This window comes from Copadichromis virginalis, linkage group LG15, assembly GCF_057382275.1.
Source record: "Copadichromis virginalis isolate Kocher_CV1m ecotype Utaka linkage group LG15, C_Virginalis_male_GT1.1, whole genome shotgun sequence".
In the NCBI taxonomy this organism is placed as follows: domain Eukaryota; kingdom Metazoa; phylum Chordata; class Actinopteri; order Cichliformes; family Cichlidae; genus Copadichromis; species Copadichromis virginalis.
Window position 1 is genome coordinate 28,459,439 of NC_140632.1, and position 15,860 is coordinate 28,475,298.

Sequence of the window (15,860 nt, forward strand, 5' to 3'; positions counted from 1 at the left end):
CCCTGCGATAGTTACATTTTTTATCCCTAGAAATTGACAGTTGGTTACTTTTAGTAACCAGTGGTTCCTAACTTAGGTTTATTGAAAAAACAATCCCATATAAGGTTTCCATTAACCGTGAGTGCTGCACTAGTTCAAGTTCAAAGATTTACTGGATACTAGAAGTGCTTTGTGAGTAAATGCTTTTGTGGATGCTGAGGCAAAACTGTTGAGTCATAGCTATTCATTCTAATGTATTTCCCAAAATCAATACAGTACTGGACTTTGCAATGCTCTATGCAAGACTTTAAATTAAGGCTTAAATATTTATGCTGAAATAAATATGGCAAATTCCAAATTACACAAATTCCAAATGAACCCACTGACCTGAAATATGTTCAAAATGGACTGGTTCTTATATAGCGCTTTTCTACTCTGTCTGAGCACTCAATACAACTAATTCATTCACTTTTTCTAAGCTGTAAGTGCTCACTATCTAACACTCGTACTCCAATGGATGCATCGGAGGGCAACATGGGGTTAGTATCTTGCTCAAGAATTGAACTCCCAACCTTCCAGTTAATAGCTGACCTGCTCTACCACCTGAGCTACAGCCACCCCAGACAGACAGAAGCACATTTAAATGCTTTTACACATCCCACCAATGGTCAAAAACATGCAGGTAAAATATGCAACGTGTGACCGCTTTCACCCCGTCAGAGGCATAGTGACTGTCTTCGAGACTTGTGATCTGAAGCTACTGCAGCTGTGCTACACAACGTGAACACATCCTGTGACAAGACTTATGATTAGTGCTTACAAGGATTACCACAGAACAGGAAGTGGACTGTCGGTGAGAAGTTTTCCATGCATCAACCTCGCATTTTTTTTACATAATAGAAATACATGACTCATTTTAATAAATGACTTCATTAACTGCACACAGTCGGTCATGACAGAAACAATCAGTTACTGTTTAGGATGTTGTGCGTGTTTTGTGTGTGTGTGCTTGAAACTGTTATGTAACAAGGTGCGTGCATACACTACATGGGTAGGATGTTTGTGGCAGACAACATTAGACTGTAACTACTATCCAAATTTAAGTAATGCACATAAGCAAACATGCATGGATAGACACACACTAGCAAACAAACAGTGAGCACAAACACACATGCTTGCACCTGCACATGGTCTTATTAACCAGCGAACACACACACACATTTACCCAGCACCTGTTGCTGCATATCCTCGTGTCACTGCTCACTGGGAGAAAGAGACTCTGTTTGGATTCAGTCGCGCTGAACATATCACTCACAATAGGCAGCAATGATTATTCCTGTAGATGCTTATTGAGTTTATTGCTAATGAGTGAATAATGGCAGGACTGCCTGATGAGCTCATTGTGTTTGTTTTCAAGTGTTGCAAGAATATTTGGGGTTTTTTAGAGTGTTTGAGGTTAAACAGTACTGAAATATGCCATTAGCTGGGGTCGCCATTCAGCAGTACCGATGATTTTATGTCATTAGCACTAATCAGTAAGCACTAATCTAATAATTTAAATAAAAAATTGATGGATGCAGTCAATAAATTAAGTGATGTAGTTTTTTTATGTTGCTATTGATTGACTGTAGTCTGTCTTATTAAATTAATAAAATGGGTTACTCTTTTAGACATTCAAATAGTGCCAAATCACAGCAACACTTGCCTCAAAGCGTTTTATATTGTAGGGTAAAGACTCCCAACAATCATACAATCCCCTATGAGCAAGCACTTTTCAACAGTGGGAAAGAAAAACTCCCTTTTAACAGGAAGAAACCGCCGACAGAACTAGGCAAGCTCAGGGAAAGATGGCCATCTGTCATTTCATATTTTAACACTTAGACCCCCGGAGAGCAGTCATTTTGGTTTTCTACCTTAGACCCCCGCGGAGTCATCATTTTGCGTTTCTACCTTTAAAAGCCGGAGAGCAGTCAGTCAAATGCTGGAGTCATTCATATGTATATTAGGTCGTTACCTAGGAATTCTGGAGGGAGGGGAGTGGGGGTGAGTGATTGAGGGGGTGGGGGAGCTGCTAAAAGCGGTGAGCTTCCTTTTGTGTTTCATCTTGATGCATTCTCAATCATCCAGGGAAACAAATCTCCAAAAGTCACCAACTTGGAGTGTTTCAGTTTGCCATCTTAGGGAGAAATCAACACACATGGGTGTATGTCCTTTGTTGCTGAGATTTATTGATAAAAACAGTACAAAAAAACAACCATTTGTACACATATTTACAAATGGCCTGCTGAGTGGTGCATGGAGCATGTTCATTGGTTCATGGACCTCCCTGAACTAATGGCATTTATTGCAATTGTCATCTTGCGGGGGGTTACCAGGGTTCCATCTCTAAATGACTGCTGGTCAGCAAACCTGGGAAACCCACAGATAATTGGAATTATGGCACGAAACCGCTTCCAAAACATCATGCAACACCTACGCTTTGATGACAAGTCCACCCGCTGTGATCGAGCAAAGACTGACAAGTTTGCTGCAATTTCCAGTGTGTGGGGATCATTTGTCACCAACTGTGAGTGGAGTGTTTCAGTTTGCCATCTTAGGGAGAAATCAACACGTCCTTTGTATGTCCTTTGTTGCTGACATTTATTGATGAAAACAGTACAAAAAACCAACCATTTGTACACATATTTACAAATAATGATAAAAAGTGAGTGAGTACATTTCAACATTTTCAGCAATCACTCACAATCCTGGCACTGCCACGGTATCTGTCGTCTGCATTTACCACATGTGTACCTGTAGCAGTGAACACATCGCACAGTGGCCTGATTTTTTTTGCATCTGTGTTTGACCTGACACGTGGCCCTTTTTCCAGGGCTCGGTGTGGAGTGGCATACCTGAGTGGTGAATTCATTGCGATCTGTCTGTCTAGTGGATTGAGGAATTTCCCTGCGAATCTTGTTGACTGTGCCGAGGATGGTGGTTTTCCGTCCAAGAAGTTTTTGCGCAAGTGAAAGCGATGTGAAGAAATTGTCCGTGGTAACATTTCTGCCCTTGTCTAGGAATGGTTCCATCAGCCTCATTACTACATTTTCAGAAAGTCTCTCCCCAGTGGGACGACTGGGGTCCTTGCCAAGATATGGGAAGACATTGCAAATGTACTTGGATTTTAGGTCGCAAGCCACCCAAAACTTGATCCCAAACTTGTCAGGTTTACTTGCAATATACTGCAGGAAACAGCACCGAGTCTTTGATGGGAAAAGCTGTTCATCAATGGTGATATGTAGACCAGGGTTGTAGCACGTGATGCAGTTGGTGACAAATGATCCCCACACACTGGAAATTGCAGCAAACTTGTCAGTCTTTGCTCGATCACAGCGGGTGGACTTGTCATCAAAGCGTAGGTGTTGCATGATGTTTTGGAAGCGGTTTCGTGCCATAATTCCAATTATCTGTGGGTTTCCCAGGTTTGCTGACCAGCAGTCATTTACAGATGGAAGCCTGCAAACCCCCCGCAAGATCACAATTGCAATAAATGCCATTAGTTCAGGGAGGTCCATGAACCAATGAACATGCTCCGTTTGCTGTGCATGTTGAATAGTCCATTCTTGAATGCTACAAAGCATGTCAAGAGTGACGAAACACAGGAAGCTCTGAAGGCGACTCGAGATACTTCTCCTGGCCTTAGCCGTTGGCTCTCCATCTGCAGCGTACGGTTCTATTGGGGTGAAAGGGAGACGGGTCCCCACATGTTCTTCACGCCACACTGTGCCATCTTTCGCTGTCTCAGTCCCCAAACAAGCTCTCTTTTTCGGTGGAGAAGCAGTCTCCTCATCTGCAGTGTGAACAAATTCAAATTGTGAGCAAAATGGGAAGGTCAAACAAAATCACAAATGCATGCATAGATACTAATTATAATTCCAGTATCTCCTCCTCTGTATCAGAATAATGTCTGAAATATCTTACTTACTAACTACATCCACTTACTTGTTTGAAATGAAAAAGGAAATAACATGAAATGAAACTAACCGGAAGACTGATCAGACAGCTCTGAGTCCGAATCCGGCTGAACTGCTAGGTCTTCTCCATCCGAGTCACAAGGGTCGACTTCCGTCAGGATCATTTCCAACGCCTGCTGAGTAGTGAGTCTTCTCTGCATTTTCTTTCCTTGGAGAGGAGGTCCGTACACCAGAGGATTCTTCAGGGCGATGAATTTTCTTTCCTTGGAGAGGATTCTTCAATGAAGATTCTTCAATGAAGGATTAGGCTAAGTGCAGTGCATGTTCATTGGTTCATGGACCTCCCTGAACTAATGGCATTTATTGCAATTGTCATCTTGCGGGGGGTTTACAGGGTTCCATCGGTAAATGACTGCTGGTCAGCAAACCTGGGAAACCCACAGATAATTGGAACTATGGCACGAAACCGCTTCCAAGACATCATGCAACACCTACGCTTTGATGACAAGTCCACCCGCAGTGATCGAGCAAAGACTGATAAGTTCGCTGGAATTTCCAGTGTGTGGGGATCATTTGTCACCAACTGCATCACGTGCTACAACCCTGGTCTACATATCACCGTTGATGAACAGCTTTTCCCATCAAAGACTCGGTGCTGTTTCCTGCAGTATATTGCAAGTAAACCTGACAAGTTTGGGATCAAGTTTTGGGTGGCTTGCGACCTAAAATCCAAGTACACAGATGCAAAAAAAATCAGGCCACTGTGCGATGTGTTCACTGCTACAGGTACACATGTGGTAAATGCAGACGACAGATACCGTGGCAGTGCCAGGATTGTGAGTGATTGCTGAAAATGTTGAAATGTACTCACTCACTTTTTATCATTATTTGTAAATATGTGTACAAATGGTTGGTTTTTTGTACAGTTTTCATCAATAAATGTCAGCAACAAAGGACATACAAAGGACATGTGTTGATTTCTCCCTAAGATGGCAAACTGAAACACTCCACTCCCCCACCCCCTCAATCACTCACCCCCACTCCCCTCCCTCCAGAATTCCTAGGTAACGACCTAATATACATATGAATGACTAGCCAATTTAGCTTCCACTTCCACCATTTGACTGCTCTCCGGGTTTTATAGGTAGAAAGGTAGAAGCCTGGGGATGCTATTAATGCCAATTGAAGTATGGATTTTTTAGTTGGCATACACAAACAGAATTTGTTCTCGTTTCTCAATCTATCCCTAACCCTACTAAAGCTGAACCCTAAAGGCCACCTAGTGAAAAAATGTCACAGAATCCCGAAATTTTGGATGCAAATTTGTTGGGTAACATATAGAAACATCAGCAGCATTGAGTGTTTAGAAAAATTTGTCCTCGAAAAATGCACTGTGAAAAAATGTAAAGTGATGATGAGCCGGTCCTGAAAAAGAAAAAAACAGAGATTCATGGTTCATCCAATTCTCACAAGAAGGCAGCACCAGGGAGAAGTTCATGGTTTGATCCATGAGTTAAAGCTATAACACTTTTGTGCATATTTTAGGATGTCAGTGGGTCAGTTTAAGCTTTTCGTGACAGAGTTGGGACCACAACAGGTTCTAACTGATTCTATCTGATCTCGGGTCTGATGTAAAATAGTAATATTTAACTATTTATATATCGTTGTATGTTCAGTACCAATGTACGTTTGAACTACGAGCGCACCAAATGTTCTCATTGGTCAGATCTGTTTTTTGCGTCCAAACAATCTGAAAAATCAAGTATGATCCAAAAACATTAATTCCACAAATTCATCCTGTGAAAACACGCAGTCTGTACTGCATTAAAAAAAGGTGAGTGTGAATAATATTCACACACGACTTGTTTACACAACTCTTCTCTGGGAGCTGGTGGATGGCCACTAGTTAATTTAGAAAATGCTTCAAAATAACTGCTCAAGGAAGTTAATTAGTTGTCATGATATTATTAATGGCTGGATTCCATTTAACATCACCGCAGAACAAAATGGAAAATTACATAATTAAAAGTGTTTATTTATTTTTTTGTATGTCACTGCCATCTTTGCTAATGTCTGACTTTTCACATGCCATGCCTCTCTCTTAAACTGTCTCTGGTATCATACAAGGTGAATTTCTTGTGATATCATTCACTATTGGACAATGATTTATAATCTCATGTTTTGAAGCATCAGGCTGAGTGTTTTCACAGTTTTCACATCCTGGTCTTTTGAAACTAGATGTGATGAGAAAGGGGCGTGTCATAAATGCACAATTTACTGAGCCCATAAGTTAAGTAGGAAAGTGTTTCCATGGATAAAGGCAGAAAGCCATTTTCCTATAGACTTCTATAAGATTCCATTGCAAGTTTTTTGCTAAGCATCAAACCTTGGTGGCCAATAAACAGAAAACGTGTTTAAGGCACTTTGCATTGGCTTTACTTTTTATACATTTTAGAGATTTTACTTTTACATTGGCTGTGGTCTTATTTTAAAATATGTTGTAAAGAAGAAAAAAAAGCATAAAAGCTTAAAAGTGAAACCCAAAACCTGAGCATGTTTATTAATGACCAAACCCAGGATTTGAAGTTGTATCTGTACTTTACATCATCCATTGCAGACTAGTCTAATGCAATACATTGTAAAACATGCCATTACCCTAGCAGTTGTCTGTCTGTTTTCCAACAGGCAACATGACATGACACAGGCAACTGGCAAATTCAAAGCAACAACTAAAGTTTCATGCAACAACTCGAACTAAACCTGATCTCACTTTTGTTGGGACACTTTTTTTAAAAAAATGCATAAATAGATATATAATAGACAGAATGCAGCTGACAGTGTTTGTAGCCTAACACGTGTAAGGTCCACACAAATCAGTTCTTATGGAGATAATTAGATGACACCATTAACATCACACAGACAGACCCTTGCAAAGAGGTGTAGCCATGCAGTAGTGTTAAGTATAAATTGTGTGTTAGTCCTGCCAGCATGCTCCAAACCTTTTATATTGCATTGCAGTAGATCATAGCAGATGGTACTTTTTAATTGCTTGTTTGAAACTCCTAGTGGAGATGTTAAATTGTTATTACCCCTTAGTCACATGCATTAACCACTGCAGTAAAGCAGGGGTTTAAAGCTTTAAATCGTTTGAAAATAAAAATCAAATATAATATATAATCATGGCAAAAGCTTTTTTTTTTCAAATAAATTATTTTTTTTAAACACTAGAAATACACCAAGCACGAAGCTATGAACTCCATAAAATTGCCCTGATGAAATAAGTATGATGTCTACTGAGGGAAACACTTCACTCTTTTTTAGCACATGTCAACATGACTGGGAGGAGACAAAGGCACAGTCTCATCTGCCCGAAGGCTGGAATGATGACACTAACTATATTAAAATGCATGAAAACATCAGCTCACCCATCCCTAAAACTTGAGTGATGGCCATAATAATAATAATAATAATAATAATAATAATAATAATAATAATAATAATACTTTGACTTTTTAAAATGAAAATCAAGTGGAATTGTAAAACATTTGTAAAACAACCATTACTTTTTTTTTTACAGTTTTAAATTATTTAATTATTTGTTTGTGTGTTTAAATATCTAGAGCCATATTCTTTATCAGCTGTGACAAAAACCTATCAGTTTAAACTCCGCTGACTGACGTTTTAATTGTTCGCAGTGCAACAGGGCTAAACAACAGACTGTTGAGTGGCATTTCTTTCTCCATCTTTCCACTGACTGAGACTCGTGACACAGTTTTCAAACGTTGAACTGAAAAAATAATAAATGAGTGAAAAAATAACGAAATAAATTCTTCACGTGTCAACTCTTAAAGAAATTTGGATAATTCATTTTAAGTTGAATCAGAGCAGGGGGCAAAAAAACAGGCACTGGCCCTTTAAATGAAGAACCTGCTAGAGCAGTACTTAGAAAGAAAGAAAAACATGCACGGAGGTGAATTGAAATGGGATGTACTCACCACTGCGGATACACACATGGCAGGCATGGTCCTCATTTAGAGTATACAGATGAAGGTCGAGCAGAGGTCCAAGGTGACGGCCTGAGAAAGACTTCTCATCTATAGATGTTAGTCATCATCATCATCATCGTCCTCCTCAGTTTACCGGAGGAGAGAAGCTGAGCCCGGCTCTGAGCAGCGACAGTCTCCACTGCAGTGTTTTATAGTCTGTGTCTCCAGGTGAACCGGTTTTAGATGCGAGGTGAGGGTCTGCTTCACAGACAACGCTGTGGTAATTCCCATAGCGATGATGGATGGGGGCATACACCGGGACCGCCGCCTCGCCCTGTCCTGGCTTGTCAGCGTGCAGTGCGGCTCTCCGTCCGCTCTTGCAGTCCTCCACAGACACTGCTGACGTAAAGCGAGAGGCGGGACTTAGCGAAGGGCTGTCGGCCAATCCCAGTCACGAATGAGTCGTGCACGTGTATTGAACCCCGCTTCTGGTTAGGAAAACAGGGGTTGCAGTGGAAGACATTTGAAACACCCGGGGTTTAGCCCTAAAGGGTAGTATGCATGTGGGATTTTTTTTTTTTTTTTTTAGAAATGACTGAAAGATTAATAGGCTCTGTTTTGAGTTTGGTTCAAAAAAGAATGACTTCTTATAGGGAAAAATATATATCACATGTGCAGGACACCTTAAACTAGTTTTTTAATTAAGCAGCAAGGCAGAACAAAATCGGGGCTGTATCAAGACACGAGGACTAAACCCCAATTCAACCAGACCCCTAAACTGATCCAGAATTAAAACAGGACTACAACAGTTCAAAATCAGGACTACTTAGGATTTAACCAAGACAGAATCAGAATCAGAACTAGATGATAGTAGCACTAAAAATCATCATAGACCTGCACTACACTTGTTTTTTTAATTCTACCAAAGTACACTATTTAGATTGAGAAAAGTTTGTATAATTATTTAGCCTTGTTGTGCATACAAGCCTGCATAACTTAATAAATATAGAATTTGAAAAATAGCAAACCTAAAAAGAAACACTAGGTACGAGATACATGAGGACCTATGATACGGTGATACTTTTGGTAAAGAACCATTTGACTAACATGTATGTCTCACCTGCTCTGTTCTGTCCTCATTCTCCATCTCCCTCTCTGTTACTCTCTCTCCCTCTTTGTGCTGACAATCATCAAATATACAGTTGAAACCACATATTTATGTACTCTTCAGATCAAAACACAAACACTTTTTTAATTGTAACATCAAATCAGACTAAATGTTTATTTTTTTAGATTGATAAATATAAAAAACATATTTGTTAACTTTAAGAGTAAAGAGAGAAACTATCTGTATTTCTTAATTGCAAATAGTACCAAATTGTATTCAAAATTGAGCCACACTTATGGAGCTCCACAGTTCTTTTCCTGGTGTTTTGGTTGAAATCTCTTGATTTCCCCATGTCAAAGAAACAGGCTCTGTGTTTTGCCTTATATGCATCCACAGGTGTGCCACCAATTTACTCACATGGACTCTACTAACCTATCAGAAGCTTCTTCAGCTCAGAATGGAATCGTCTGGAGTTTTCTTATTAATTAACTGTCACGGTCCGGGGCAGCGGCCGTGTGGAAAGTGGAAGGAGGACCCAAAATGCAGCACTTATTCAGATGTGAGGGTGATTTATTGTTAATAACAAACACAAAGTGGAGATGGCAAACAGAACTAAGGACGAAACTAAACTGGGATAAACTACACAGAGGAGTGGCAAACCTGAACATCAAGGGAGAACAGCAGGGAGAACACGCAGAGGATTACACCAGGTAGGAACACAGGTAGGAATACAGACGACGCGACGAGGAGCAGAGGAAATCACACGCTATAAATACACAAAGAGACACTGGGAAATCACACACAGATGGGGGAAACAGCTGGACCTGATTAACCTGACGAGACAGGGGAACACTAACACCAGGGACCAACAGAGGGAGCACAAACCCAGAACCCAGTGTCTAAAATCCCAAACACAAACCATCCCAAAACAGCCATGAATAATAATGAAAGTAATAACAATAAGTACATAAACATAAAGTCACTGAGTCATGGTCGCAGGACCATGACATTAACAAACTTAGTGTATATGTACTCCTAAATTTGATCAAAGTGATAAAAAATAGACAGCTCTGTCTCTCTTTATTCTGACATTTAACTAATTCAAAAGATATTTCGATATTTATCTAAAACAAAAGTTTACTCTAAATTGATGTTGTACAGTAAAAATGTTTTATGTTTTCTCCCTAAAGTGTATGTAAATATCTGGTTACAAATGTGAATATCCTGCTGTGTACTGAAATCCCTCTTGTTTTGCATAGAAATATACTGAACAACATCCAAAGCATAATATATAAAATAACATTTACCTGAGTTTTTTCTTTGAAAGAACCGTCTAATGTCCATTCTTATATTTCAGTACATAACTGAAACCGATTTAGTCGGAGAGGGTAAGAACTGAAAATATGAAAAAGTGGTATTGTGCCATCTCTAGTAGCTATCCACCACATAGCACACCATTACATTCCAGCTAGCCCACCCAACTTCAGTAATCCTTCAAATGTTGCTGCAGTTTGATTTTCTGTCTTCATTTATGTCCAAAGTGATATCAGAGCTCTACCTTTTCATTTTTCCGAAATCTCTGTCAGAACTTGACGAATGTTTCTAATGTAAGGTTTAAATGTAGTTTTACTGCATCTTTACATTTGCTGATGACAATTTGTGTGATACACACTAGAGATGGCACGATACCACTTTTTTATGTCCGATACCGATATCATAAATTTGGATATCTGCCGATACCGATATGAATCCGATATAGTGTGTTTTAATCAACAAAACTGTTTTTTTAAATATCTTGCTGCATTTTGTATAAGTTCATACTCAAGTTTAAAACAACAACTACACTAAAGCTATTCTGTTATACCTGTATGCAAAAAAAAAATATTTCATAGTTCAGCAATACTGATCAATCTAATAAACTTAAACCTACACCATCCTCCCTATTCTGGTATTTTAAAGAGTACTTAGCGTAAATATTAAGCAACCTAACTAATAGGGTTGCAAATTCCCAGCAACAACAAAAATAAATAAATAAAAAATAGGGAACCACCCTCCACCTCATGATGCTTAATCGACGTAATCAACCTTAATTTGATGCAGTGTGAAAAAAAAATGCACAGAAATCAATTATTTTTCAAGAAATATTAAATAGATTCAACATCCTTCTTCAACAAAATTGCACACTGCACAGATGGTACCTTCCCAAAGGAAAAAGTACTATAGCTTACATATTAGTACTATAGCTTATATATTAGTTAGGTATATATATATTAGACTTAATGGTTACTATATACAGTAATGGACTTCTATTCATTTTACATCAAATTAAAACTTTGGGTGTCAGATAATTATTTATTAAAAGCTAGACATTTTAAATGAGAATAAGAAAGAAAAGTATGTCTTTGTGCCCCCTTTTCCCTGTTAATGCCCTATCGGCCCCCCTGGCTAAACTTTGCTAGATCCGCCCCTGTACAGTTACCAGCCGTCAGCTACGTAGAAAAAGATCCTGGTGTAGAAAGTAATATTAAATAAATTCTAACAACAGCATATCAAGCTTAAACGTGCTGCTGTTGTTCAGCTGCTGGTTTCCTCTTTCTGGTGCAAAGTGGGCCAAAAACAAACAAGAGAGACGGACTCGCGACAGAAAAGCCGATCAGCTGATCATTAAACAGTTTCATGATTGAAGTAGCAGCAAGAAGAGGCAGTCGCTCCATATATTGTTTGTTAAGCTTAACGCAGGAATGCTTTACAAACATTCAGAGATGGACTTACACACTTGCTTTACTTCTCTCGGGGATAACTTTGTCGGAGATGAAATGCCGGGTTGCTAGCGAAGCTCCACATGCTATCCAGACCACGACAGGTCCCGCATGCCACAGCCGCACGTGATGCATACTGCTCCGACGTGCTAACGTTCTGAGGTGAGTTACGGTGTGTTGCAAGTTTTGTGAGGTGCTTTCGTGATATTTAATGGATCGGATTACATTTTTTATTTTTCTCCTATATCCGATCCAGTAATTTAGGTCAGTATCGGACCGATACCGATACGTAATATCGGATCGGTCCATCTCTAATACACACCACACATTCAGCTTTTTACACATAGCTCCAGAGGCCTTAGTCATTTGTCTCATTTGTTCCTAATTGTAACTCTACCATCTGAATCTTGCAATAGAAACCAAGACTTGTCAGACCAGGCGATATTTTTGTTCTATTTTCTGGTTTACATTATACTAGATGGTTACTCCATTTCTCCCAAAACAGCACTGGGGTATTCTGAATGTATTTTGCTATTTTTAGAAATTGCTTAGTCTTGGAGCCCAGCATATGAATCATTTATCAGCCTTTTCAGTTCTGCATTCTCTCGTTTTCCGCCCATATATAAAACAGGTCCGCAACTCCAAACCATAGTAAAGGGACCTCTGGTTAATACGACGGGTTCTGTTTCGGGTTCGTAGCCGAAAAGTACACTGAACAAAAATATAAACGCAACACTTTTGTTTTTGCTCCCATTCCCCATGGGATGGACGTAGAGACCTAAAATTCATTCCAGATACACAATATAACCATCCCTCCCAAACAGTGGTCACAAATCAGTCCAAATGTGTGGTAGTGGGCACATCTGCTATATTGAGATAATCCATCCCACCTCACAGGTGTGCCACATCAGGATGCTGATCTGACATCATGAGTAGTGCACAGGTGTACCTCAGACTGCCCACAACAAAAGGCCACCCTGGAATGTGCAGTTTTGTCTCACAGCAAAATACCACAGATGCCACAAGCAATGAGGGAGCATGCAATTGGCATGCTGACAGCAGGAATGTCAACCAGATCTGTCGCCCGTGCATTGAATGTTCATTTCTCAACCATAAGCCGTCTCCACAGGCATTTCAGAGAATATGGCAGCACATCCAACCGGCCTCACAACCGCAGACCTCGTGTAACCACACCAGCCCAGGACCTCCACATCCAGCAGGTTCACCTCCAAGATCGTCTGAGACCAGCCACCCAGACAGCTGCTGGAACAATTGGTTTGCACAACCAAACAATTTCTGCACAAACTGTCAGAAACCGTCTCAGGGACGCTCAACTGCATGCCCGTCGTCCTCATCGGGGTCTTGACCTGACTCCAGCTCGTCGCCGTAACAGACTTGTGTGGGCAAATGCTCACATTCGATGGCATCTGGCACGTTGGAGAGGTGTGCGCTTCACGGATGAATCATGGTTCACATTGTTCAGGGCAGATGGCAGCTGAGAATGTCCCAGTTCTTGCATGGCCAGCATACTCACCGGACATGTCACCCATTGAGCATGTTCGGGATGTGCTTGACCGGCGTATACGACAGCGTGTACCAGTTCCCACGAATATCCAACAACCTCGCACAGCCATTGAAGTGGAGTGGACCAACATTCCACAGGCCACAATTGACAATCTGATAGACTCCATGCGACGATGTGTTGCACTGCATGAGGCAAATGGTGGTCACACCAGATACTGACCGGTTCTGGGTCCCCAGACCCCCAATAGCGCAAAAAACTGCACATTCCAGGGTGGCCTTTTGTTGTGGGCAGTCTGAGGTACACCTGTGCACTACTCATGATGTCAGATCAGCATCCTGATGTGGCACACCTGTGAGGTGGGATGGATTATCTCAATATAGCAGATGTGCCCACTACCACACATTTGGACTGATTTGTGACCACTGTTTGGGAGGGATGGTTATATTGTGTATCTGGAATGAATTTTAGGTCTCTACGTCCATCCCATGGGGAATGGGAGCAAAAACAAAAGTGTTGCGTTTATATTTTTGTTCAGTGTAGCTTTGCTTTGTTGTCTGGGTCAACTTTGCTAACGAGAGACAGAGAGAGGTGTTGAAAGGCTGCTCCAACGGAACTTATTGTTTCGGAGGAAAACATGAACACAGTATACAGTCGAGTCTTAATAGCTTAATTACAACTGGGCTCGTCAGGCACTCGTTTTGTCTGCAGTGGTTATTATTATATTTACATACTTAAATCTCCCGTTTTAGGTCGGTCATTTTTTTGAATAATAATAAAAAAAAAAATTTCTTCACGTCATTATGCGGGCGCAAGTAGAGATGACATGGGCTGCGACACAAGCATTAGAACCTAGGGCATAACCTAATACACATACAGGTGCCATTCATACAGGTAACGAGTGGGGGACAGAAAAGCTTCTTACAGAAGACGTTACAGGTCTGTGAGAGCCAGAGATTTTCCTTGTTTGAGGTGACCAAATACTTATTTTCCACCCTGATTTATGAATAAATTCTTTACAAATCCTACCATGTGGATTCATGGATTTTTTTTTCACATTCTGTCTCTCACAGTTGAAGTGTACCTCTGGTGCAAATTACTGACCTCTGTCATCATTTTAGGTGGGGGAACCTGCACAATCGGTGGCTGACTAAATACTTTTTTGCCCCACTGTATATGTATATACACACACCCAGCACGCCCCTGCGGGCGGTTTAACCTTCAAGCTCGGGTCCTCTACCAGAGGCCTGGGAGGTTGAGGGTCCTGCGCAGCAGGGCCGTGCAGAGAGGTTTAAAGGGGCGGGTGCTCAAAGTTAAAAAGGGGCACATTGAACCAGGCTGAATAACAACAACATACATTCATCAAGAATCTAATATGGGAAGGGCAGGGCTGTGTTGATCTGAGACTGTAGACATTAAAAAGTCCATAGGAGAGATGGTAGCAGATTAAACAAGTGTCATGAGATAATAACAAAATGCAAAGATTGGTGACAGCGCTTGGAACCATAAGGACACAAAAAACTGTGAGAAATAATTTAGGCTCTGCCTGTGAATCACTCTTTGCTTCTCTTCTTCCTTCCATCCCATCTTTTCATATATCACTCTCCACTTGCTGTCTATCTGAGAACAAGGCACAACTTGCTATTGCAATAAACTATAATCTAATTATCCACACCTAACAACTCTTGCACTTAATCTAAAATAAAATGATGACAGAAAAATGTTATAGCACTGCCTTTAGTAGCCTCACACAGCTCCTACTGTTTCTTCCTCATGTCCTTACCAGCCATGTCTGGACAATGTTATATCATGAGTAATATTTTTTTTTAATCCATCTAAATAAAACAAACACATGCACGCACACACAGGGACATTTTAGACCTTCTTCAGAATACTGTATATACTATGGGCATCATGGTGCTGATCCAGAATCCTTACATTATTATTTATTACTAGAGTTACAATAATAAAGCAATGAGGAGGGGGAAGTAATAAATATGAAATAATGTCATTATGATGATTCCATTTGTTTCACTATCCACTCTGTGCAGGGGCAAAGCTTATTACATTTTTAAACTGTAGAGATACAATAATTTTACTGCTGTAAATTCCAAATTTTGTCTTATTTAAAATATAAATCTAATATAATCTGCTTCTTAATGTATGTTCTTTAAAATACAGCGTGTGTTTTTTAAAATATTATAATAATGCATAATTATGTGGACATGCATATTAGATCGTTTTTTAGTGAAATATAATCCCTCCAGAAAGGCAGGAAAAGCCCGGAAACTTACTTTAAAACTAAATATGTTTCTAAATACTTTAAAACTAAATGTTTCTAAATACTTGTGGAGCAGGGAAATTATTTTACTGCTATTGTTAAATAATTGTCATCATTACCATTGCATTAATAATAAAATCTGGAGTTTATATTGTATTCAGGGGTTAAACAGTGTCTCTTTCAGAAAGACTGAGTTGCAGGCTGACAGGAAGTTGTATGCAAAAGTGAAAGCAGATAGTTATTTTGAGCCGCAGGCTAAGACGAGGCTT

At 40.1% G+C, this 15,860-nt stretch overlaps 1 protein-coding gene across 2 annotated transcripts in view; it reads right to left on the reverse strand.

The window, feature by feature from the left end:
- The window catches only part of tnfrsf21 (tumor necrosis factor receptor superfamily, member 21), a 180,085-nt gene extending 171,784 nt beyond the window's left edge, over window positions 1–8,301 (reverse strand). For both annotated transcript variants that reach the window (XM_085432836.1, XM_085432837.1), the window contains exon 1: window positions 7,931–8,301. In XM_085432836.1, the coding sequence (XP_085288962.1) occupies window positions 7,931–7,966 (36 nt within the window). In that variant the 5' untranslated portion in view covers window positions 7,967–8,301. The remainder of the gene's footprint in view (window positions 1–7,930) is intronic.
- Window positions 8,302–15,860: the final 7,559 nt, after the last annotated feature.